The sequence below is a fragment of the Cebidichthys violaceus genome, unplaced genomic scaffold (assembly GCF_023349555.1).
Source record: "Cebidichthys violaceus isolate CVI_PGR_0920_01 unplaced genomic scaffold, fCebVio1.0.p SCAF_19, whole genome shotgun sequence".
NCBI lineage: Eukaryota > Metazoa > Chordata > Actinopteri > Perciformes > Stichaeidae > Cebidichthys > Cebidichthys violaceus.
In genome coordinates this window covers 8,345,433-8,371,644 of record NW_027176361.1, presented here as the reverse complement: position 1 = coordinate 8,371,644, position 26,212 = coordinate 8,345,433, and the positions used below count along the sequence as shown (strand labels likewise).

The following is a 26,212-nucleotide window of genomic DNA, read 5'->3' as shown; positions in this document are numbered from 1 at the left end:
TAAAATAAAAAATCCCATTCAGACCCTCTGTTGCTTGATCAGACGTGTCGAGTAATGCTGTTGCTGTGTTCAGAGTCAAACACTATTTTCTACATGTGATCGTGTTACGGGGGAAACGGTTACCCTCCCACAAAATCCCCTCTATCCCCCCCCCAATGTTCATCCGCCCGTTCTCCCATGTGCACTGACTACGCACCTGTCGGGTTTAAGTGTCACACTGAGATGGAGATAAATTATTAACTCCCCTCGACCCTCTACCCCTTCATCTGTCTCCCCATTCATCCTTTCCCTCGAGCGATCCACCCGTCCATGGACATGGTGAACAGTTGCACTACTGAAGTCTCATGCTGTAATGGATAAATATTTAAGGGGTTTTGCATAAAATCAGGATATCCACCTTTTCATAGAGGAGGAGATGATAACAGTTAATTACTGGCAAGTATCAAGTATTTCATCACATCTGTTCCTATTAAGAAACGTGTGTTACACAGTTGAACTGACCTGTAGATGAGGGTCTCGTCGACGGTGCAGTTGTACTGTATCTGATACATCCAGACGACGTAAGCTGCGGACAAATGCCCCAAATCCCATCGGACCTGAGCCGAGGTTGACGTAACGCTTTGTACTCCAACCATCCTCCCTTCCTCCTCGTCCCCCTCGTCGTCCTCCACGCTCCCTCCGTCGGGCCTCCCCCCTTCGGAGGCCCTGTCGCCCTCATCGTCCTCCCCTGCTCTTCTCCCATCCTCCGCCTCTCCTCCACGTCCTGCGCCGTTGTTAATCCCTCCGTTTTTCCCCGTGCTGATATCCGAGGAGCCCGGATCGGTCCGTAAAATCCCATTGGTCACGTTCCTGTTGTTTTTGCCGTTCACATTGTTATTCCCCGTGTTTCCGCCTGCTCCTCCCCGGTGAGGCAGGGGGATTATTTTCAGGTCCACAGTGGCAGTCGCTTCACCCGCCGCGTTTATTGCAATACAGGTGTACGCCCCGTCGTCGCGGGCCACCGTTACCAAGATATCCAAGGTCCCATTGCTGAAGGAGCTGGTCCGGGACGAATTCGCAACGATGCGGTCGTCTGGTGAAACCCAGTGGATGACTGGCTCAGGGTCGCCAATGGCACGGCATTTTAGCGTGGCCCGCTGGCCCTCCAGCACCCACAGCTTGTGAGTGTGTCGGGTGATGAGAGGTGGTTCACAGGTGAACTCCTCCTCAGGAATCGACCAGAAATATCTGAGAGACAAAGATGAAGCCAATGAGAGAGAGAGAGAGAGAGAGAGAGAGAGAGAGAGAGAGAGAGAGAGAGAGAGAGAGAGAGAGAGAGAGAGAGAGAGAGAGAGAGAGAGAGAGAGAGAGAGAGAGAGAGAGAGAGAGAGAGAGCGCAGAATCACCTTTTTGGCTAAGTACAGGAATCTGTCTTCCTTTATCCCTCCGAGGTTGGTTTGGCAGATTAATTTGCTACATTAACCTAAAGATCTATGTGCTCTCGTCTATCAATTTTAGGGTAAAGTTCAGCAGTGCACAACCGTCCATACAATTTCCTAATGCGACTCCACACAAAAGATGACTAAGCAAAGAGTAATTAATGCCGACAGTGATGACAGATGCTCATTTTCCTCCTCAATCCTTTGTCTTCGCTCCATAATGTTGGTTACAGGTTTAGACCTGAACGTTCAGAGTGACGCAGGGCGGAGAGAGTGTGATCTGTGTCGCGTCATTGTTCAGAAAACTCAGTCCTTCAGGCCTACCTGTCCTGTTTTTTAATTTTTTTATCTCCAGCTCTGTTCTTGTACACATGGTGATCCAATTAAGATATCATACAATGCGAGACCCTTAATTGGATTTGTGCTAAAACAGACTTGCAGTACAGCGTGGCCTTGAGACAAGGTTGGAGAGCATTGATGGATGATGTTCAGTTAGTCATTTTGTAACTATTCTGTTGCTTCCCCTGACATTGAAGAGTGCCTCACTGATTAAACGGATCAGGATGTAAAACTGAGCAGGTTACACAGACAACACATTGACCAAAGGACGATGTTTACCTCGCAGCCAGGTGAGGAGGAGTGGCACACGTCTCCATGTCGTCCCCGCGGATAAGCCGCCGTAGCCACAGCAGTTCACAATTGCAGTGCAGCGGGTTCCCACCAAAATTTAGGCTTATGACAGCATTGTAGGGGGTGGGGCTTATTGCACCTGTCTGGGACCTGAAGATGAGAGGAATGAGAGGGCCGTCAGTTCACTTTCACAAATTCGGAAGCGTTAAGTCAAAATGAGATGCTTTACTCTTGATCGGTTTGACTTATAGAGGGAAACAATCTATTTTGAACTAATAAGCGTATCTCACCTCATGCTCTACCATTTAAAATGTAAGAGGGTTAATCCGTTTGCGCACCAAATCCACATAGCAGAAATATCTTGTTAACATTTTAATCAACGTTTTTTTTTCCTTTTCCAACTAGTCAAGGTTTAGCTTCTTTGTCATTTTTCCCTTGATTTGTAAAATTGCCTCAGTTTTTCTCTTTATTGCTATTTAATTGTTTCGGATTCAAAGGGAAAGTTTAAAGTAAAGGAAATAATTATGCCAGGAAGTGGATTTAACAAGTTAACAAGAGCTTGTTGCTCAAAATGAGAGAAACAAACAGTTTTGAAAATGGTGCACAGCAGGCGGTCCAATCCTACCCAGGAGCAATGCTAAGCAGCAGTGCTGTTTATAAGCTACTTGCATCTGGCCTGTGCAAATTCAAAATGGAATAATTTGCCAAAATCAAGGATGAAAACAGGACTCGGTAAAGTTGACTTCCTCCGTAGGTTTCTAAAGACCGGTGCGGTATTGCACTGTATCACTGTATAATAGCTTGAACACCTGTATCATTTTCTAAAGGCACATTGTTGGTAAATACAGCAGAGGTGTAAGGCTGCAGTATGGCACTTTCCATGGCTACATACGGAGATAAAAAGCACACACAGGTAAATTTAGATGACAGCGTTTAGTGAAGCTCTCGGCAGCGCAGTCAGCGTCAGCTATAATGAAAAAACAAGATCGAGAGAGAAGGAGAAAGCAATCTGAACTGTAGAATGGCGTACTTAAGACGCTGCTTTTAGAAGCAATCAGGTTTGGATTTAAATTTGTATGCATCGAGCTGTGTGGGGAAAAAACAACAAAACAAGACAAAGAATAATTGTATCTTTTCTTTGACAGCAGGCCTGATTTGAAAAAGCATCATTATCATACAGTGCTGGTCTTGCCATCATGCCGTTTACAAAGGTGAACATACACACTATGTATAGCCAGTAAGTGGGCACTAGAGACCTGTAAGGGCCTTATTCCGTCACCTAGTGGCCTCTTGCCCTTGTGGCTTTCTTTGCCATGAAGCCACGTTTTAGAGAAGCAGAACAGAAGAAGCTCATGAGTTACCTTGCAAATAGTGGATCAGGAGGCAGAGTTCGCAGCCTGTTGGAGGTCATATCCAGCCTCGCAAGCTTGTACAGCTCTCCAAAGACTCCTTCTGCGATGTGGTCTATCAGGTTATGGTCCAGGTTGAGAGTGTGCAGGCTGGCCATGTTCTGAATGGACTCCCATGGTACCCTGCAGCAATGAAATAAAGGATTCTTTTAGAGATTCATTGAATAAAAAGACATTGTGCCAAGATGGGATATTCATTCTTGTTTAAAAGTGGATGAATTAGAGAACATCTCCTGATAGTAATGGCTGCTGTGGAGACCGGTCCACCACCCTGCTGTGATGGGGATACACTGACACTTCATTTAAAAAACTAAAACACACACACACACACACACACACACACACACACACACACACACACACACACACACACACACACACACACACAATGTGTGCCACTATTATCAGTCAAAGTTTGCTCTCCATGTTCTGAGCACATCTGAATCTTGTTACTCTGCAGCAAATGGGAATGAGCAATGACTAATTACAGGTGACATCAATGATGAAATTACAACGACAGATGCTCATTTTTCCCTCTCAATCTTTCTCTTTTACTGGGTGTCACTAGTCCCATCTGTGACCCATGGCTGCAGTCATTCAGTATTCCTTTTGAGCATTCATTCACCGACGACTGAGAACCAGCGGCGTGGGATAAATGTGAAGTGATGCATTTATTTTTGGAGTCGGGGGGGGTTCATAGCTACACTGTTCATTTTCACCTTGTGTCCTGCCTTTGTTGATTTCACCGCATCTAAATTATTTCCCACAAACACTTTGATTTTGTTACTAGAGGAGAGACCTCAGGCAAAAAACATGGCGATATCCATTAGTTACACGTTGTACCCTTGTCAACCGGAGTGTGCCTCAAACTCATCTTACAAACAGATCTTGATACACAACAGTCAGACGCTAAGCATCCATAAGTTCCCTCCACACCTGGATAAGAAGAGTCCTCATATTAAATGACCTGTTTCCAGTTGATAAGGAAGAATCGGTGATGCAGGCTCACTTTGAATCTCAGTCTTAACGACTCCTCTCAGTAACCCACAACAAAGGGCAAACAGCGGTTGCTTGTTGTGTGCATCATTAAAACTCTTTGCTCTTTTCTCATGGTCGGTGGAGGTTGGAGAGAGGCCAGAGAGCTCCTGGAGAGGAGACGAATGAAACATCCTAATCAGAACTGACAGCCAAAAGCTGCTGAATTCAACAATGCAGCGAGGGAATGTGAAGAGGGGCTCGATGGAGAATATCATCATTGTTCCGACTTATTATTCAGTGCAGAGGAATGGCGTCTCCGTTGTGCTGGACAGAGACGAGTGGAATGCCACACGGTGCACTAGGAGGAACCATGCAGAGTAGCTGAAGCGATGCGCGCTCCTACTCAGTGGGGTGAGCGCAGGCGAGCGCTCATCAAATCTTAACAAAATCGAAGTCAAAGAAAACTAGGACCTCATCAAAATTGGATTTGCTTTCAATTTCCTGAGCCGTTAGTCGTCTCCTCCCACCCTCAGCAGTTTGAGCTGGTTCCTCTTCGTTGTATCTGCTGACTCTGAGATCATACAGTTAACGCTACGCCTTGGAAGGTTTTTGGGGAGCTCAGCTGTGCGTCTGCAGCATACGCTTGAGACCGACGCCTGAGCGTGAGTGATACAGTGTGTTTCCACTTAACAAAGCAGAACGGAGTGCATCGCGTGATCCCAACGGAGGCAAAAGCTTACTTCCTGAGGTTATTGTAGGACATGTCGAGGTCTTCCAGTGTGAGCAGGAAGTCGTCAAACGCCTGGACGGAGACTTTGACCAGCTGGTTGTTGTTGACGATCAGGTGTTGCAGATTGAGCAAACCTGCGAGGTCCCTAGGTCCAAGTGTTGTCAAGCGATTACCTAGACACACAAATATGAATAATACGACTTAAAGGTTTAACTATTTCACCAGGTTGTCAAACCCAAGTAGTTTAAACCAGCAGTTATCTTATAATGGGATTACTGTTTCAGCTCACCATCCAGATGCAGCGAGCGCAAACTCTCCAGGTCACCGAATGTCATCGGTCGGATCAGGTGGATGGTGTTCCTCGACAGAGTCAGATCCACCAATCCCGACATGTTGACAAAGTCGATCCCGCCCACCTCCGTGATGAAGTTGTCGGCCAGTCGCAGCTCCACGGTGCGGCGGTCGACGTGCGGGGGCACGAACAGGAGGCCCTTGTCGGCGCAGAGCGTGCTGAGCGCCTCGGAGAGGTTCCGGCACACGCAGTGAAAGGGGCAGGCCGAGACCATGCCCCACGTCTCCCCCGCTCCGATCAGAGAAGGCAGCAGGCAGCATGTGACCAGAGTCAGCCAGTGGAAGGCCGGGAAGGGGACGGGGACGGGAAGGGTTCTTTTCGACGCCCTGGGGCACGCGCAGTGGACGAGATGGGATGAGGCGGGCAGAGATGACACGACGAGAGGGGGGAGGAGAGAGAGCGAGAGGATGGATGGAGGGAAGAGGGAGGGGGAGGCGGACCGCTCTGCCCTCTGTTCGGGGTGGAGGTGCGTGTGGGGCAGGTGTTTCTGTCTGCGGGGATTGAAGAATGGGGGGACAGGCATGGTAGAATGCCTGGCGATCCACAGACCTGGAGGGAGACAAAGAGGGAGAGGGGGAAAAAAAGAGCAGAAATGTGTTTAAGACTCGTTCCCTGGTCAGAGATTGTTTTTTTAAGAGATGTCTGAAGTGTGTTTTTTTGGGTCTGCTTTGCCGTCTTCCACCCACTCTGACTAGACAGAGCTGGAACAAGAGCCTGTTCTACACACACACACACACACACACACACACACACACACACACACACACACACGTGTGCTGGTGTGGGCTAAGGCCTCCTCTTAAATGAGTACCACTCTGCACTAATGCCCACTTGGTGCCTCGTAGCATGAAAAGAATCCATATTGAGGAATGGCGGACGCTCCCTGCAACAAACACCTTATTAAATATACACTTTTGCAAGAACCTCTTCACCACCACCACCGCAGCATATCGCCTAGCAACAACATGCCTGAACACAGCCAGTCCCCATAGAAACCGTTACCTAGAAACCTGTAAGAGAGGATTAGTGTTATGTCATCGGACCCTCTTCTTAAGACTGCAGGGTCAGAGAATCAAATTGGGTCACCGGCCTTCATTCTGCGGCAAGTCCAGCACATTGCGGAATGTTTCCTAGTGAACACACAGACATCCCTAAATACGGCTCCGTGCCGGCGAGGTATAGGGATGAGTCACTGCCGCTGATTGGCATGCGTAGTAGTTGTCATAGTAACCGTAACCTAGATACAGGCGGAGTGACAGGGAGTGTTGATAACAGTCACAGTCACAGAGAGGAGACGGCGAGTCAGAGACACCAGCATCGTTGGAGAAGGACCGGTGCATCTTGGGAAAGCTCTCCGGAAATTTATACGGAGATGTATAATGTGTGCAACCCAATACTTTGAGTAACACCAAGACGCAGCCGTACATCATGCTGACTTTACAGGTTGACACAAATTGCTGCCTCAATGTTTCTTCCATTAGGTGTTAGCGTGGAACTAGAAGAGGTTTTATTTTATAACTTTTGGCTCAGATATTGAAGCGGCGTCGATATCAAAGCGCGGGGGGATTCCGGCAGTATTTTGCACTCTCCTCCCTGCTACATGGTTTGCTTTGGTCTGCATCCAAAATGTGAGCTCTATTAGACAGACTACAGCGTCCCGGTTTCTGAAACCTTCAGTCATGATGAAGAAACCCAGTGCTTTGAAATGATGTGTTTTGAGCTCAGCCTCCTAAATGTTTTCACCGTTAAAGCGAAGAGAAGGAGGGAAATAAGCAGCATCCCTCTTAGATGATGGGAATACATTACTTATGGATCACGGTGCGCTCCAACGAATGCTATCATTGCTTTCTTAATGCCGAGCGTTTCCTTTTGAAACAGGATCTTTGGGCGGAACATAAAACCGATGGGCTATTAGTTAAAGAGAGAAAGGAAGTTTGACGGGCCGAATGGCCGGTTTGTGGCCGTTCATGTGATCTTTAATAAGCTACAGTGACTGACGTGTTGGGAAACATCGCTGTAGTCAATTTTTGCTGCTTAACTCTTAATACTTGAGTGGCGCTCAGTCACTCTAGGGAGCTGTAATAAATACCAGGAACCCTTTTTAAACCAAACCTTAAAAAGAAACTTACTCCAACACACACACACACACACACACACACACACACACACACACACACACACACACACACACACACACACTCCAACTTATGTCTGGTGTCATCGGTTCCAAAAAATTGCTTGCAGCAGGAGAGGGTTGGGTTGTGTGTGTGTGTGTGTGTGTGTGTGTGTGTGTGTGTGTGTGTGTGTGTGTGTGTGTGTGTGTGTGTGTGTGTGTGTGTGTGTGTGTGTGTGTGTGTGTGTGTGTGTGTGTGTGTGTAGGAGGGGGGGGGGGACAAAGTCACGAATGCCTGCAGTGACAGCCAGTCCCCAGGGCAGTCGGCGTTGGAAGTCGACTGCTCCTGAAGCTCCCGTGGAGTCGTGCATACTAAAATGTGGAAACGCTCCGGAAAAAAAAGTGAAATGCCGCTTAAAAATGTGTCTACTCTGCGGCCCTAAAAAAAAAACCCACCACCCTAACGTCAGGTGCTGTCGAGCAGGGCGCTCCGGTCTTGTGCTCGACCGGCTCCACCCCCACCGCTCTGCTAATGCTCGCTCCTCAGACAGCTTACTTTAGCCAGCGGCTCGCTGAATGTCAATACGCTCACGCACTCTCCTGTTGCGCGGCCTGCGCCTCTCCACTCCAGCATTTGACCTTTATCTTTCCTTCACCCCCCATTTCGTACCTCTTTTCCCCCTCCTTTACTCTGCCGCCTTCCTGCCCTGTCTCGCTTGTGCTCTCTCCCTCTCTTAATAACTCCCTCTACCTCCCTTCTTCTTCTCTCTTTCTCCTCGGGAAAGCCTTCACCTCCTTTTCCTTGTGTCATGCCTTGATGCCCCCCCCCCCCCCCCTACTGGACTCTATTACTCGGGATTGCTCTTTGTTTCTCTACCATCCATCCCCTGCCATTTATCTCTGCCTGCCGCGCTCCTCCTCCTCCTCGTGTTTTCTATCCGTTTCCGTCTCCATCTTTGCTCACCTTCCATCTTATAACCCTTTCCGCCTCGGGCTGCTCCGTAAATTTTCCGCATTTTCTTTCTTTCTTTATGTCTCATTCCCTCTCTTTCTCTCTCTCTCTCTGTCTTGTCTGCCCTTGAGGCAACCTGAGTACGACAATGTTATCAGTCACAGCTCTACCCCACCACCTTTTTCACCCCCACCCCCACTCCTCCACCTCCTCTGCCTGTCTTTTTGTCTTGTCTCTCTATCGTTTGCTGACTCTGCTGCCCTCCATGTCTCCTTGCCTCTCTCGTGCTCAGTCGCAAACTATGCACACACACACACACACACACACACACACACACACACACACACACACACACACACACACACACACACACACACACACACACACACGCTCAGATCGTACGTGCCACACACGTGTTTTTCTTCTATCTTCTTCCGTGCTCTGCCCTATCTCAGAGACACGCTCCCTCCTTGCTCTTCTTTTCCACTTCTCCCTCTCCCCTTCATCTCCTGCTCTTCCTCTATTAGGGAGCCGATCTCATTTGCAACTAGAACAGTGCAGTACTGAAGCTCTCTGAGACGCACGCACGCACACACACACACACACACACACACACACACACACACACACACACACACACACACACACACACTCGACGGATCGTGTGTAACCGATCCGTCCACTTGGTGATCGATCTGACCCAGAGAGATGGATAGCACCCTGTCCCATTCATTTACACTCCTGCTCTTTCTCTTCTCTAAACATTGTCTTCCATGCCCTCTTTCTATTGTGTTCCTTGTCTTTCCCATTTAAAGGTGGCAATCATACGAGTAATTGATTTGTTAGAGGGTTTTTCACTTTGTACGCCGAGGCTTTTGGTGTGTGTGTGTGTGTGTGTGTGTGTGTGTGTGTGTGTGTGTGTGTGTGTGTGTGTGTGTGTGCGCACTCACTCGTTTGGAAACGACATGTACTTGCTAGCCGCACAGCTGTTTCAGTGTAGCTTCCAATGAAATGTAGTGTGTGCATGTTAAGTGAATTTTGAAATCGTGGAAAAACAAAATGTGAATCAGCTTGTTTTATGGAAATATATTCAAGAGGATGTGACACAATATCTACAGCAATACCTCAACATCAGATATATCTTTTTTAAATTTGAATAAATGAATGGATGAAAATCTTATATGTCAAAAAATGAAAAGCTCCCACATTCCAAGGCTATTGTATGTCTTTAGATTTCTTGGTTTGAAATATTATAACAGAAGACATTTACCAATCCTCACACTTTAGATACCTCTACTGACTATTTTATATACTAGATATTGGATAATACTACATATCAGATTACGTAGCACATTGCTGCTTTCAATTTTCTCAGGCATTAATGGAGCCGCACTACAGGTCAAAAACTGTTTTGCACATCCTACTTGTGTGCTCTAGAATAGGGTTTTGTATGTAGCTTTATCATTCCGATTTTATCTCGAAGAAGCTTTTCTTTTCCTTATCTGTTTCTTGTTTTACTGCAATGCTTGAGTTTCCCCTCTGGGGATCAATACAGTCTTATCTTACACATTGCACTGATGCAGAATACAGGTGCAGTACAGTGTGTGTGTGTGTGTGTGTGTGTGAGAGTTAACCATCAGCTAGTATCTACACCCGCTGTGTATGGTTAGCTCCACCATGAGTGTGTGTGTGTGTGTGTGTGTGTGTGTGTGTGTGTGTGTGTGTGTGTGTGTGTGTGTGTGTGTGTGTGTGTGTGTGTGTGTGTGTGTGTGTGTGTGTATTGTTGGGACTTTCTCCTGCACTTAAGAAGCCTCCACTTGCTCGTAAGAGTTTGTTGCTGAATTTGCGATAAAATGGGGATCCACACCCACGAACACACACACACACACACACACACACACACACACACACACACACACACAGTATAGCAAAGGCCAAAAACCCTTTGATATCAAGTCTGACTGATACTTTTTGGGAAGGAAACAATTCGCAAAGGAGGAGAGGACAGAATGATGACATGAAAGAGATCAGATAAAGAACAGATGAAATGTGTTATGGAGGGATAAATTCCCGTCACATACATATATGTGCATTTGCTTAGATGTTTGTGTTTTCAGAGTGCTCCTATGCACATGTTACGTACAAGTGTTGGCAACCGCTTAGTTTAAAAAAAAACAATATTGTTTCTTCCTTTTGCTCCCTCTATTTTGGGAAGCCGCTTGCTTCGCTACCCTGCGCGAACCCTCCACCCTCCAGAGAGCAGGAAACAGGCGGTTGCAGAGAGCAGAGAGGCTTCACGGACCCAGCGAGAGAACAGGAGCTAAAAGCGTCCGTGGAAGGAGCTGCTCGCCGGCGCACCAGTGCTGGAGCACGACTCTGAGCTGCAGGGCTGGACCTAACCTCGCCTCAACGTTTCTGTTTGAACGCCCACCACAGAAGGTGGCCTTTTGTCAGACTGATCCCTGCTAAATATGACTCTGCTAAATGTTACTCTGTTACTTTTTGAACCCAAAACTGCGCAATTAATGGAAGCTTCAGGCGTGACTTCTAAGCAGTAATGTGTCTGTTTGGAAGGATCTTTGTTATTTCACGTGGAAGACCGAAACTCAAAGGCTTCATTTTCTATTTGGTCTCAGTCCGTAATTCACAGTTGACTATTATAAATGTCAGGGCCTCTTAAATGCCAGCCACCATGATGGTGATAAATACTGTGTTTGTGTGTGTGTGTGTGTGTGTGTGTGTGTGTGTGTGTGTGTGTGTGTGTGTGTGTGTGTGTGTGTGTGTGTGTGTGTGTGTGTGTGTGTGTGTGTGTGTGTGTGTGTGTGTGTGTGTGTGTGTTTGCATGTACATATCCGAATCTGCATATCGGCGTATGTGTTTGCGCATCCTCTCCGGCACGTGCGAATGCCATTAGCCCGTAATCGACTTAAATCGACTTAGGGAACGTGGCAGTGTTTATAAACAAGGGGATTTGCATTAGCTCTCAAAAGCCACTTATCACAAGCGCGGTAATCCACCGATCTGATTGGAGCGCGAAGAGGCACACATCAAGGCCTCCGTCAGAAGCACTGCCAGCCCCGGTCGCCGCAGCGCCATGAAGGGGCGAACCTTCGGGGCGCGAAAGAAGATGTTGCAGGCGGGAACGAATGTCATGGAAACGACACGTGTTGGCCCGCTGCATTGTTCGATGTGGAAAAATACACACAAGCTCTACCGGTACAAATACTGGGATCAAATACAGAGGCAGCCACAAACACACAGACATTCTTTCAATCACTCTAAGGCTTCCTAGTATGCACTCTTACTCATAATCCAGGCCCTTGATATTAGGTGAGCACTTTCATACAGAAACAACTGCCAGCATACCAAAACAGTCTTCCCACACAATCATAATTATAGGGAGGCCGACACATACTCTTTCTCTCTCTCTCTTTCTCTCTCTCTCTCTCTCTCTCTCTCTCTAGGCAAGGAACAAAAGAACGCCCACATAGCCTCTCCGTGCGGCAGTCGTGTGTACTGTAAGCCCACTCATCCTTTTGATACCATCACTCCTCTGTCACTCCTCTGTCGTATTCTGTCCTCTTCAGTCATCCAGAATGTAGAAAGCACAGGGAGAGGGGTGCAACATTGGATATGGAAACGGACAACAAATGAGGGACGCAGAAATAGGCCAACTGCGCGAAATACATGGAGAGGGAGAGGGGGAAAGAAAAGCACATGGGAGTAGACTGCACAAGATGGTGAAGGAGGAGAGGGGGGAGAGAGGAGGAGGGGGGTGGGGGGAGCAGTGTGAAGAGCGGAGTGGAAGAAGACGACAGGAGGGAAGATGGAGGAGTCTGAGGAGGATGGAAAGAAGGAGGGATGAAGAGTCGGTGTGTATGAATGTGTGTCGTTAAGCGGATCGGCAGAGAAATATGTAAAGGCGATAAACGGGTGAAGGCCGCCATCCATCACTGTCGGAGAGAGGGATGAGGGAGGGAAGAGAGGATTTGATTAGGGAAAGGCAGAGCCGTGTCTGAACTGAGTTTGTAAGGCCGCAGAGAGAAGGCGGCGTGGCTGAAGCAAGGGAGTGAAAAGGTGATGAGGTAAAAAAAAAAAAAAAAAAAGAAGAAGTGAAAGGAGAAAGAAAGAGAGGTCACCGGTCAAGAGAGTGACAGTTAAGTTAAAGTATTGGCTGGGGCCATATTACGCAACACTGAAACGTTATTGCCACCATAATGTCCGAAAATCTTTCGTCGAGGCATTAAACTCTTATCGGAGGTCAGCCATTTTTCATTTTTATTAAATGTCTTAAAGTCCCGGTTGTAGCATCACTAGCTTCTGTGCTGCGAGTATTCCCCGGTGAAGTAGAGTATTTGAGTCACAAGAGGGATTTAAATCAGATCCTTCGCATGCGATTGGACCTCTAAGAAGTGGGCGGAGTTACAATTTAGCAACGCCACAGAGGACCGCGATACACACACCTTTCTGTCGCTCAAGGTTGCAGATTGATCAGTGGATGATGTCATGATGTTATTGGTTGGTAGTTTACGTACGCACATGTTTGGTTTTACAAAAGGATTAGATGCACGATGAGATCTAAAAGACTTAAAAGAGCATTTCAAAATAAATCTAATAATAATCTCAACTTTAATGATAAGCTGTACCGTATTTGAATTTAGATATTTCCCCCTCTTCATCAGATACGGTATCATTTGAAAGTCTTCAATATTAGTGTCAATATGATACCGGAGTTTCAGGAATTGTTGCATTGCAAGAACATTGCCTGAGTACATTGGAATTGGTGAAATTTTGAATTAGACCAGGATGTAGCTGGTTAAAACCAGTAAACAAGACTCAAAATTTAACCAGATGTTCAATGCCAATTTGGGTTGAATAATTCATGCACTAACAAGCGTCTAAAGAGGAAGTCTGCAAAGAGAACTATTCAGTCCTCATGTCTGTTTTCGGTGTCTGGCTGTGGAAGTCATGTCTGAACATCACTAGCTTTCAGACACAGATAGCATGTAATCCCAGTCTTTTTGTTCAGTCTTTGCCCCTCAAAAAAGAAAAGATGTGCAAATGTCAGGCATTAAGTGCTTGATGTGTAGTGCTTTTTTTTCCCGAGCCGTACAGTCATTGTGGACTTTTTTTCTTCTTCCCCCAGCTATGTAGGTAGGGGGTATTGATGGGAAAAAGCCCACAGAACCCCTGAGGTAAATGGTAGGAGTGAAGCAAGAGAAATGGGAAATCATAGAAAAAGAACTGAAGTGTGTTCTCTTTAAAATAAGAGGACTGCATTCTCCTCACAGCGGGGCTCCAAAATAATAGTTCTTCTGAAATACTCCACTCAACTAATTCCTCCCAAACCTCTATGTTGTTTTTGAGAGAGAAAAAGGTGTGTGTGTGTGTGTGTGTGTGTGTGTGTGTGTGTGTGTGTGTGCGTGTGCGTGTGCGCGTGTGCGTGTGTGTGTGTGTGGAGAGCACAGTATACCCATCTGTATGCACCACCCGCTCTGACTAAATCCTGTTGGAATCAATCCTATTTGGAAGATTTTGATAATTGTTTCTATTCCTGGAACATTGCACAGTCACATTTTTTTTTTTTTTTTTTAATGTTTTTGTTTTGGGCTGTTTTTTTTTTTTACATCTTTGGAAAAGTTCCACCTCTGCATCAGTTTAGGAATTACATGCTTACATAAAGACCTTGTTTTTGTCTCTCGGATGCGTATTTCACAGCTCTTAAGGAGACTGTTGAAGCTCAAGTTCTGCTGATTTTCTTCAGCAGTATGAAAATCAAACGTTTGCGCCTTGTGTCCAGAAAATTCCCTTTCGGGGACACGAGCGTTTCATCCGAGTGAAATTGAGGAGAGTGCTTTTGATTGCAGCACCTTATCTTAAGTAAGGAGTTCTTAAAAGTATCTATATATTTTTTTTTTTACATGGCAGTACTTCAGAGGAGGTGAAAGCCACTCTGGTGTTTGGAGTAAAAACATAAAAATAGGATTGGTGAAGGCTTTAAAGTTCTGCTTTAGAAAGGCTGCCTACTTATCTCCTTTGCACAGATAAGCAACCCCAGTCTTTAATGAACTTGAACTCAAAAATGAAGTTTAAAAAAGCCAAAGAAGTTGATGTCACCGTGGATTCTCTGAAAGTACTTCTGTTTTGGGAGTCATAACCTCCTCTCTCTGATGCGTAGAAGAAACGAAGTAAGCGCAGCCAATAAAGGCTCTGTCTCATTTTCCTTATTTTTTCATTATAATGAGTTTATTTCTAATATTTGACTGGGCACTATATTAGCAGTTATCATCATGAAGCTGAAATAAGATTAAAAAAAGAAATAAAAACTCAATACAAGCTTAAAACCTCATCTAACTGTTACTAAAGCAAACTAGGCTCGTGTTTCCACCCCTTCTACGAGCGAACAGCTCAGAAACTTTCCTCAGCAATTCCGCTGCAGCCTCGCGTCGTATCTGTGGCAGCCAATCTCCCGCTCCTTGCTGAGCTTTTGTAATTTTGCTTCCTCCCTTTGGAGATCCCGCACGGCTGCACTGCTCGGGGATCAAATTTTCTGGGAGGTGAATTGAATTGGCAAACCATGGAGGTGACAATGATTTTCCCGTGGCGCTTCATTGGCTCAGATTGTGCCGGGGAGCGGCCCTAACGTGATCCGTTATGAAGCTCTCTATGAAATCTGGAAGTGTGATCCACTACTTGGTCTTTAACTGCTGGAAGATCAGTGTTTGTGTACGTGATTATAGAAGTATACTGTGCTGGCACAGGCTGCCTTGGTCTGCATTTTCTTTCACGAGAACATTTTTCTTTTCTTTTTTCCTTTACCTTGTAATCCCTCAATATCAACGTCAACATTATCTGTTTTGAAAGTGCTTTCATTCTATACGTCTGCATTAGTCTTATAGATGGATCCAGTTGAACAGCTGAAAACAACTGAGCAAATGAGGGACATGAATGCTGAAATCAGCACCGTCGCGCCGCTCTACCGGGACGCCTTCTTTACTTGGACAGGACTCATTTTTCATTGGTGGGAGAGCTGTCACTTTGGTGCCAGAGCGGCGGCTCAATACCGCTCTGTTTTGATGCTCCTTTACTCCAGATGGCAAGAGCACAGTTGCATCTGATTAAATTGCACATGGTTTAAAATGGGGGGGGGGCCTGATAAAGCCTTTAATGAATAGTTGACAGTCTTTGTGTTTGCCTCATGCTCTTCTTTTGATGCACATTCCACACTGTGCTGAGTGTGACTTCACCTTGGCATCTGTATGGATTGGCATCCTCTATGTAAGCTTTTTTTTTTTTTATTTGAAAGCGGTATTTCACCATCGCATCAGACAAAAATGATGAGAGGGGATCGCTCCAAGTGGTGATCCTGCATAGACAATTTCCTCTCATGTTTTTAGAAGCTAAATATTGGACGTGTATCGTGCGATGCTTTAAATCTGCAATTTATTCCAGATGCATGTTGACTACTCCAGTCAGACTTCAAGGGAAGCGGCTGTGGACTTGGTCCAACTCATGACAGTCCCACCTGTAAGAGTCTGGTGCCTCTCCCGCTGTCTGCATCAGCCTGTGTCTGATTAGAAACTGAATGCTGCTCAGACTTTGTAATTATGTCCCCGTCCCGTAAAATGCGACGTGCCCTAGCCTGCGGTTTGGGCCCCATTCCAAACACTTGGAGTATGAAGCATCCAATCTATTTGAGTTCAGTCCCACTAAATATTCTTATTCAGTTTGACGCTTTGAGGATTTGTGTCGGTTGCATGTGAAAAGGGGTGGTGTTGTTTGTGTGTGTGTGTGGGTGCTCAGTCAGCGAAGGGTCAACGCTTCAACTTGAACTCCTTCCTTTTCTAATCTTCACTCACAAACGTGGGCGACACATACGGATGCTTAAACACAGTTCTGCTCACACACGCAAATTTCCCTTTGCAGGACGCACACTATAACAAGTGTTGCAAAATAACTGGCCTGCCACTCACCCCGAACATTATGGGCTTGCAGTTTTGTGTGTCGCTCTCCTCCTCCTCCCTCCATAAAGATAATGTTTCTCATTCCTCTGTCCTCCTTCTCAGTCACTCGGATCCCCCCCCCCCCCCCCCCCTCTTCGTTCTCCTGTACCAGCCTTTCCCGCACATTTCCACCGGCTGATTGTATGTGTTGTGTGCACCTGTGTATGTTTACATAGCTGCGGCCAATCAACGACGGGGGGGGGGGGGGGGAGGGATTACAATCCGCCGCAAACGCCGATCAAACGAGCCACACACAAACACATCGCTTCTGAGCTGACAACATCTCCCGCCCAATCACAAACCCTGCGGCAGCAATTATATTGACCCTGATTGGCTGACCCGACAGGATGCGGCATGACAAAAAGTGTTTCTGTGTGTGTGTGTGTGTGTGTGTGTGTGTGTGTGTGTGTGTGTGTGTGTGTGTGTGTGTGTGTGTGTGTGTGTGTGTGTGAGACAGATTGTTGATCCAGCAGGGCTCCTAGCTTTCTTAGGGGGAATCCTGAGTAAGAGAGCAGTTGGCCAATCAGCGCTCTGCATCCAGCACAGTGGGATGAGAACATGCCAACCAGGCCTCTGAATCAAAGTGATGGATGCACTGATCTACACACGCATGCACGTACACACAAACTGTGTCTGTATTGCTCTTGCATCCGTTCCTCTATGAAACTCAACCACGGCTAGGGATAAGCACTGATAATAACGTGGTTAAGGCCTGTTTGATCACAGCGGCTACTCTCAACCGTAATGAATCACAAGCTGCACTGTAACTCACCTCCTGACGCGGAGACACTAATAAAAGCTACACAACACTGCGCTGCAATGAGCCTGCAGGGTAAAACTGGTTTCCCTTGAGTTTGTTTATTGCTACATCTCGTATATTCTGATGCTTTAGCGCTGCTGATGCAGGCGGGGACGCTCCGCGCTTTCCGCTGTCAAACTTTAGGCTCGTGCGTGTTGCAGACGAGGCACTACAAGCCGGTTCTCTTTCCGACAGTCATCGCCCACGCGGCATTCCGCAGCGTGATTCACTCGAAACGTCTATAAACCCGCTGCATCTGTTGGGCGTAGTTGCAATGCTGACAAACACCTGCGAGTCACAGAAGTGGTTGGGTTTGTGTGCCGGCGCACAGCTGCCGTTGAGGTGTTGCCAACATGCGTGGCAAGGGTTCCTACAAACCACCTTTGTAAGCTGTCTCGCTCACATGTTCAGTAACTCGCTCTCGAAGGTTTTACACCCGAAGAACTACATGTACCGGTTCCGACCTCTCTCAGCGCAGTATTTGCTGCTTTTCTCAGTTATATGTAATTAGAAAAGAAATGTGTTTGTGCAGGACTGTATTAAATATTAATTTAAAGACATTTTGTTAATTGTGACATTTTATTGATTCGTAATGGCAATAGATTCAGAGAGGACTTCTCAACGGATCAATGAATAATGAAGCGTATCGGTTGTTCAGCCGTAGTTTGATAAAAGACTTGGATGGGACACGTGGCCGTCGGTGTTCCCTCCTCTCATACGACTGAACACATCACAGTTTAGTGTAAATCCGTGCCCTCTTTCCCCTCTCCATCTCCAGAGGGGGGGTTTTCACAAAGCAGGATTAGGAAGTTAGCCAGACAACTTTAAAAAAGTACTTTTGTATTTCGTAAGCAATTCTCCGTCTGCATTGCTGAATGATGTATCGACCCACCTAATATTCAAATGCAGTGGTATTGATTCATATCAGCATTACCAGGAGAATGGAGTAATCTTTTACAGATATGTGGGTAGCTCCTGATTCCTTAAATGAGTCGGTTCTAGCAGATACCTCCTCCTCCATCTTCCCTCTCTTCCTCTTCATGCTCTCTTTCATCCCTCTTTTCCTACTTGTGTCACTCTGTTGTGTGACTCCCCTCTAATCCCCCCCCCCTGTCGTCTCCCACACACACTCTTTCACAGTTGGCTCTCCCCCCCATTTCCTCCTCCCTCCCCCTTTTATCTGCCTCCCCCCAAAACCATCCCTCCGTCTGTCTCCGCCGGTTGCCGTGGCTACAGTTTGCTCTGCTCATCAGGCGCCCGCTGTGCCTAAACAGACTGTCAACAGTTTAATTACTCATCCTTTCATCCCTCTATCTATCCACACTTCTGCACTACGCTTGCGCTTGTTGCTTCCACCTCTCAGTCCGCTCCTCCCCTCCGTGACAAACTCTTTATCTCTCCTTTCATCATCTTCTTCCTCTCATCCTCATTCCTCTCCCGTCCCTCTTTTCCTCCTATGTCTGACTACTAACTGTCTAATTACTCCCCCTTTTCAACATTCCGTCGCGTTGCAGTTTTATTCCATTCATTCATCCATCTCTCCATTGCTTTATTAGCGTAGTTTTCTCTTTCAGACATTGTTATTCCTCTATTCCCTCATCCCCACCCCCTCTTATCATCCACCTCTCAAGTGTCATCGCTCGGCTTTTCATTCTTCATTAGTCAGTCTCTCTCCATCCTCTTGAGTGTTCCTCCCTATCTTAAGCAGCCAGTCTTGTAATTACTCCTCTTCATCACGCTATTGTTCCATACCTCTCTTTCCATCACCCACCATTCGGTTCCTCAGCTGTTGACAGCGGGCTGATGTCTCATCCTTATAGCCTCCCATCCTTGTTTCGCTTCCCTCCCTCCGCCATTTGTCATCTACCCATCAAATGCCACCTTTCTGACAGTGGCCACGTCTACCTTGTTTCTGGGTTTCAAATCTTGCGCTTTGTCGGCCCGGATTGAAAGCTGGTTTGAGAATCAGAAGGGTGTGTGACATCCTACATCTATCATCCATCACTGCTTTGATGCCTTTTCATGTGTCTTTCTTCCTCGGTTTCATTCATCCACAGTCCCTGCAGCTATTGCACTCGGGATTTAGTCGGCCACTATTTTCTGAACACTTCATAAATCGCCCTCTCTCATTTGTTCATTTTAACTTTTAATTCCTTAGCTGGCGTTCGCTAAACCCCTGCCCCGACAGCTAATGGTCAATCATAGCGTAGCAACCGTAAGTGGGTGAAGTAGGTCTGTCAAGCTTTTTCATTCTCCGCATGCTGGATCTCCAGTGGGAGCAGTGCTCAGTAGTTTATATAATGGATTCCTTCTTTTTAACCCAAGAGCAAAAGTAGATTAATGGATCATGTTTGTCTGTTTTAACGTAAAATACAAAAGTCAGACTAACTAGCTCATTATAGTAGCAACCAGCATTACTGCCAAGGCCAGCAGCATTACGTAACACATTGTTTTGCGGTTTACATGTTGCTTAAAAAGAAGCCGGGCCTGGATGCCACGATATCATACTTTAGAGTCACAGCAGCGGCTCTGTCCTGCTCTGCGTTCACAAAACACATCGGTTCGCCCTTAATCCTGAATGTCTTTTTCTCTCTTGGCATTAAAAATGAAAACATACTGTTTTAAAATAGGACTGCCCTGTTCAAGTACGTAAGCTCGGCTAAGTCTTTTAGCCATGCGCCATGTGTGTAGTCATCAAGTGCACAGTTAACATTCCTGTTGCAGGATTCTGTTTTTAAAACAAAGGCGGAAACAGGGCGCTAACGTTAGCTTAATTAGCTGATAAAACCGGCCAGTGACGGTTGTGACAGCTGCAAAACCGCCGGTCGCCGGCTAGAAATGAGAAGCCGGCTTATGTCTGAAATGAAGGACCCATTATTCCCAAAGAAGTTCGATGATAAATTTGTGCCGCGCAAAAGAAAAAGCTTAGCAAAGGGTAGCAACAGCAACTGAGGAGGGAGGGGCTTAGCAAAGGGAAACTCATCGATCTGCATTCTTTTTTACTCCCTTTCAATCAGTAATGCATTGCCTGCCTTTATTTTTTATTTTTTTCTAGAGTCCTTCATTCACTTGCCAGTCTGCTCATGCTGGCAAGGCTCCTGCTTTGAACAGTGAGCGTCCCATCTGTTCGAGCGTCTTCCTCACTGTAGCCTCAGAATGACAGACACCCGCGCTAACAACAAGACGATGTAGAGAATGTTCTTTCATTCTGCCTTTTGTTTCACTGTTTGAACCATGTGACACTCGCCTGTTCTGTATTCTTCTGACTATCACTAGCGGGAGAGTGAATCCAATTATAGAATTATGATTTGCTTAATGGAATTCAAAAGGCCTCTTTGTTGCACTTTAAAAAAAAAAAAAAAAAAATCAGTCATTTTCTTTTCAGAAATAGAGCTGCCCCTGTTCAAAGCGAGAGTCAAAACTGCTGTTAACGATCAACAGAGCTAGTAATGAGCCCTGTCTCCCTTATTTCAAAACACTTATTGTTCATAGAAATAGTTTATAACGGTGTATTGTTTTTAAGCTGAATCTCTCTCGTTTCCAGGCTAATTAATGTTCCTCTAAGGTAGAATTTCACTTTTCCCCTAAGTTGGGCTTCATAATTGGCATGTCTGTTACATGGAAAAGCCCCATAGTACACCATACTCCCCTTGTAGCTCTGTCTCTAAATAGCTCATTACTGGTGTTAGTGATCTTTCACAGACTTTTTGGGGTCATGTAAGACTAATTGTAGCCATTGGTGATAGTAGAAGGCTACATAATGATGGCCATCTGTCATTTCTAATTATTGCTTCCCGATCTATCTTTCTGTTTTTTATCTCCCTACGGTAAATCACCATTAATTTATCATGTTAGCCTCTTTCTAACCTTCTTTTTGACTCATCATTCTAGATTTCTTAAAGTCTTATTGTCTATCTCCTCCTTTCCTCCTCCTATAAGACTTTTTCCCCGTTCCCTCCATTCGTCTCTCGTTTTTTCCTCGTCACTTGAAGAAGTCAATCACTGTGTCTCACTTCACCTCTGCAATCCTTTCATCTGACCTCTCTAAGCCCTCGGGGCCCATCACTGTGTCGCCCCATCCCTCCCTGTCTCCCCTTTCCATTTCCTCCTCCCTCTTCCTCCCTCTCGCACTTTCCCCTCTCCTCCCGTCTCCATTTCTTTCTCATCGCCCTCTCATCCTCCCATATATCCACTCAGTCGGTCTGATCTCCTGTGTCAGTGTGCCAAATCTGTGTATGTGAGCGCGCTCAGACACAGCTTACGTAAAAAAAAAAAAAATCCTCAAACGAAGGGAGGTTAGAACTATTCTGTGCTGCTGCTGCATCCGCCGCCACCACACAAACACTCGCAGCCCCGGCATCCTCACACACTCTCACCGTGATGCACACACACACACACACACACACACACACACACACACACACACACACACACACGACACGCCAGGTGAGATTACATAAAGGCGAGGTGATGAAAGCCAAGCTAAAACGCACCTTGCGAGTAATCTGATACGGGACAGCTGGCTGACACTCGCACACAGAAACACACTCAGGAAGAGAGATTCTCAGTGGAGTAGGGCTATGTAGAGCAAAAAGAAAAATGGGGACTTTGAGGTGTAGAGGGATTAGAATAGAGGGATGAGAAGAAGCAGACAATGTAGGGGATTTGAGTGTGTGCGTTCTTCTCTGTGTGTACTCTGACAGTTACCCCCTATGTTTTGGTTGTCATGAATGCTCATCTGTTCATTATTTATAGGACTGAGAGTGTGTGTGTGTGTGTGTGTGTGTGTGTGTGTGTGTGTGTGTGTGTGAGAGAGAGAACACAGAGTTCTCAGTCCAGTGAATGCTGGTGTTCGCCGCAATGATGTGCTAAATGATTCAGCACTAAGAGAGCTAACCATGCAAACATGGATTCACCTTTACTTTCGAACGTATGCCAACAGTGTGTGTGTGTGTGTGTGTGTGTGTGTGTGTGTGTGTGTGTGTGTGTGTCTATGTTTGGAACTGCGTGGACGTTACCTTTTCCGTCTGTGCGGCTCTGTAATCCGAATCAGCTCCACATGTTATCCAGGTTTTTATGTGTGGGTGCGTTTGTGTGTGTCAGTGCTTAGCACAGATCTCGCCCCAGGTGTTCCTCCTTGTGTTGGCCCAGCAGGAGAGAGGTGTTTGGGGGGGGGGGATGGATGTGTGTTTGTGCTGAAACCTGTCCTACTCTCCTTTCAGACACGCACGAACCCACACACCATCGAAAGGAGGGGGATGTAGGTCAGTGTCAGAAAACCAGAGAGTTGCAGAAATTCCAATCCGACAATATCCTCTTAGGCTCCTATAGATGAAGAAAAACCTGGAAGATCCAGAATTACTCGCTCAATCCCAGTGTGGTACTTCCGAAATAGAGACCTCAGTGGGAGAATCCAAGAATCCACTTTGCCTGAAATCCTATTTATGGCGTTTTGATATGATTTCCACATGGCTGTATTCAGCGTCTCTCTCTATAAGTGGAGCAGTTCAATCAGCAGAGAATAGGAATCCTGGAGTCGGCGGTGATCCTCACCTCCCCCTCCTCACCTCCTTCCCCCACCTTCTCTCAATCCCTCTCTCCTTTTTGTGTTCCTCCCCCCTCACTCATACAGCTCTATCTCTTCTTATGTGTTCATCAAGCTGTCTGGCTTCCTCCTCTATTGCTTCATTCTTTCACACAGTTTTTTTTCCCCCATCCTCTCTCTCTCTCTCTCTCTCTCTCTCTCTCTCTCTCTCTCTCTCTCTCTCTCTCTCTCTCTCTCTCTCTCATCCCTGACTTCGCGGAGTGATTTCCAGGGTGTGTCACTGTCGATCACGCTGCGATCCGTTGTCTGTCCTCCCACATTGAATTAGTTGTTCATTGATGACCTTGGAGGGAGGCGCAGAGAGGGAGGTATGGGAGAGGAGTAAGCTGGAGAGATGGAGGGATGGCTAGAAACCTGCAAAAGAGGAGAAACAAGGCGAGTGTGAAGAGAATGAACTGCCTGCGCTGTACATGTGTCCCACTAATGCCGCCTGCACCCTCTGCGTGTGCATTCGCATGAATCACACAAACATTGAATGGAGTCCATTATCACTTTTATGCCTCATCCCACCCTGACCTTCTCTTCCCCCCAGATATCTACATCCATCCCCCTTTCCACCACTTCGGCCGTATCGCTCACTCCTCCCCAATGGCTTTTTATACAACACCCTCCCCACCTTGCCGCCCCGCTCTTTTTCTCCTCTCTGTCTCCCCCATGCCTCTCTCCCGCTCACCTGTCTGTCAAAGAGAATCAATAGTTCTGAGACCCTTTTAACGCCTCTCAGCAGGCTGAATTGTCTTTCATGCTCACACACACACACACAAACACTCTCAGGACCACCAAGCGCACGCACGCACACACACACACACACACACACACACACACACACACACACGCAGCACATTCGCGCAGGCTTGAACACACACCACCTCCATCGTTACTGCCACCACACACACACAGACACACACACACACACACACACATCCATTAAGTAGTCATGCAGTGATACGCTCCTGCAAGCACACACCGCCTGTGCATCCCTCTCTCGCTCTCTTTTCCAGTCACACACACACGCGCAGTCTAATGAAACAACTGGGCTATTGATCAGCGCCATGAATGTCAGACAGTTCAAAAGTCAAACCCACACACACACACACACACACACACACACACACACACACACACACACCTGCACACACATGCACACACACACACACACACACTCACACTCGCTGGCCTGTCAATCAAACTCCAAAAGCCGACACCTTTAAGAAGACAATCTCATTATCTTGCTCTAAAGCTGTGCACTCACTGTGTGTGTTTGTGTGTGTTTCTTCGTGAGCGCGTTCCTCAGAGTGTGTATGTGTACATTAGTGCAGCTGCTACATGTATGCAGCCTCTCTGCCGGATTTTCTTTCTTCCAGAAAATCTGTGATTACATTATTTTTTTTTCCTGCTTCTCTGCCTCTCCTCCTCCGGTGTTCACTTTGCCACTTCAAATGCACAATACAGCTACTTGGTGTCTTTTTATTCATTTTTTCTCCTTCTCCTTCTCGTTCTTTCATCCTTACTTAACATTTTTTTTATTTTTTTGCCCCCCGTTAGATGAAAAGGTGGAATTACTAACCTTGTTTTCCGGATCACTCCATCGCGACTCCTGGAACCGTCACATCTCCCTGTCTACACGGCGCTCTCTCTATCTCAGCTCCGTGGAAAAACACCCATCTCTCTCTCTCTCTCTCTCTCTCTCTCTCTCTCTCTCTCTCTCTCTCTCTCTCTCTCTCTCTCTCTCGCGCGCACTGTCTATCCCCCTCACTCGGTCTCGACAGCTGCAGCGCTCTGTCTGCCTCCTCTGTCGCTCTTCCGTCAGGCTGTAGGCTGATTGAATTTTAAGTCATGTTAATCCCACAGAACAGGTACTGAATGAAGGAGGGGACACTGCAAAAAAGAAGGGAGAGAGAAAGAGAGAGAGAGAGCGAAAATAGCAGAATGCAGGGAGTAAGCTGCCTTGTATTTTTAGAAATCTCCTCTCTCCTTCAGGGTGGTTTTCTCCAGTTTTTTTTCCCCCTCCACTTGTCCTGCCTCCACCTAGTCTCTTCACTTCATTTATCCATTGTATCCTCTTGCTTTTCTCTTGATTCTTTTGGCTTTCTTTGCCCTTATCTCGTGGAGAAGAGTGCGTGATCTGGCTCCGTCTGTGGCGAGAAACGGACTGAGGCAGAGAGAGAGAGAGAGAAAAGAGAGAGAGAGAGAGGGAGAGACGGAGGGAGTCATGAAGATGAGGAGCCGGCGAGAGAGGGGAGGGGGAGGGGGGGGGGCTGGATGGAGGAGAGAGCTCTTTACTCAAGTATTTTACTTGATCATTTCCTTTTTATACAAATACATAATTACTCACTCTTCTTCAGAATTCCAAACTAAAACATTTGGACCAGTTTTTAAAGATTGATGTCTGCAGTAGGGCCAATTTGACAATGTGGTTGACTGCCAAAATCAAAGTAGGGAAGGCGCAAAACGTCCAGATGCAGACAAAAGCATGGAGTTTTCCCACAATGGGAACAAATATGGACAGTGGATTTCCCCCTCTCTGTGTTGGGAGTGAGTCACTGCCCCAAGCGAAGGAGTTCAAATATCTCGGGGTCTTGTTCAGGGCCGGTTGTAAAATGGAGCGGGAGATGGACAGGCGGTTTTGGTGCGGTGCCAGCAGGGATGCAGGACCGTTTTTGGTTCAAGAGGGAGCTGAGCCGGAAGGCAAAGCTCTGCATTTACCAGTCCATTTAGTCCATTTAGTCCCGACCCTCACATATGTCCATGAGCTTTGTGTAACGACCAAAAAGAACTGCATCGCGGTTACGAGCGGCCAAATGTAGCTTCCTCTGTGGTGTGGCTGGGTTCAGCATTAGTGACGGGGAGAGGAGCTCAGGCATGTGGAGAGGAGCTCAGAGTAGAGCCGCTGCTCCCCCACGTCCAAAGAGACCAGTTCAGGTGGTTCAAGCACCTGATCAGGATCCTACTGATCGAATCCCTTTTATAGATTTTCGGGCACGTCCAGCTGGGGAACGAGCTGGAGAGATTATACATCTCATCTGGCTTGGGTACGCCTCAGGGGTTCCCCAGAAAGAGCTGACGTTGCTTCTGGAGAGAGGGGTTTCTGGAATCCTCTGGTTAGTCAGCTGTTCCCACGATGATTAAGATAAGTGGATGGAACTGGATGTGAAAATTAGTTGTGTGAAAAGAGCTTAAGAGAAGTGATATATAATAATTTCACCCTCTTTAATGGGCCATT

General features: G+C 46.7%; 1 protein-coding gene across 1 annotated transcript; it reads right to left on the bottom strand.

Annotated features, from left to right (window-relative positions):
* Positions 1–253: 253 nt before the first annotated feature.
* LOC137874648 (leucine-rich repeat and fibronectin type-III domain-containing protein 2) lies at positions 254–25,136 on the bottom strand. The gene is made up of 7 exons (XM_068713506.1): positions 24,557–25,136; positions 22,403–23,343; positions 5,455–6,066; positions 5,176–5,338; positions 3,410–3,580; positions 2,037–2,198; positions 254–1,227 (listed from the first exon to the last, which is right to left on the bottom strand). Exons 3-7 carry the CDS (start codon positions 6,038–6,040, stop codon positions 426–428), a joined length of 1,884 nt encoding a protein of 627 aa, XP_068569607.1. The 5' UTR covers positions 6,041–6,066; positions 22,403–23,343; positions 24,557–25,136; the 3' UTR covers positions 254–425.
* Between the last annotated feature and the right edge of the window lie 1,076 nt (positions 25,137–26,212).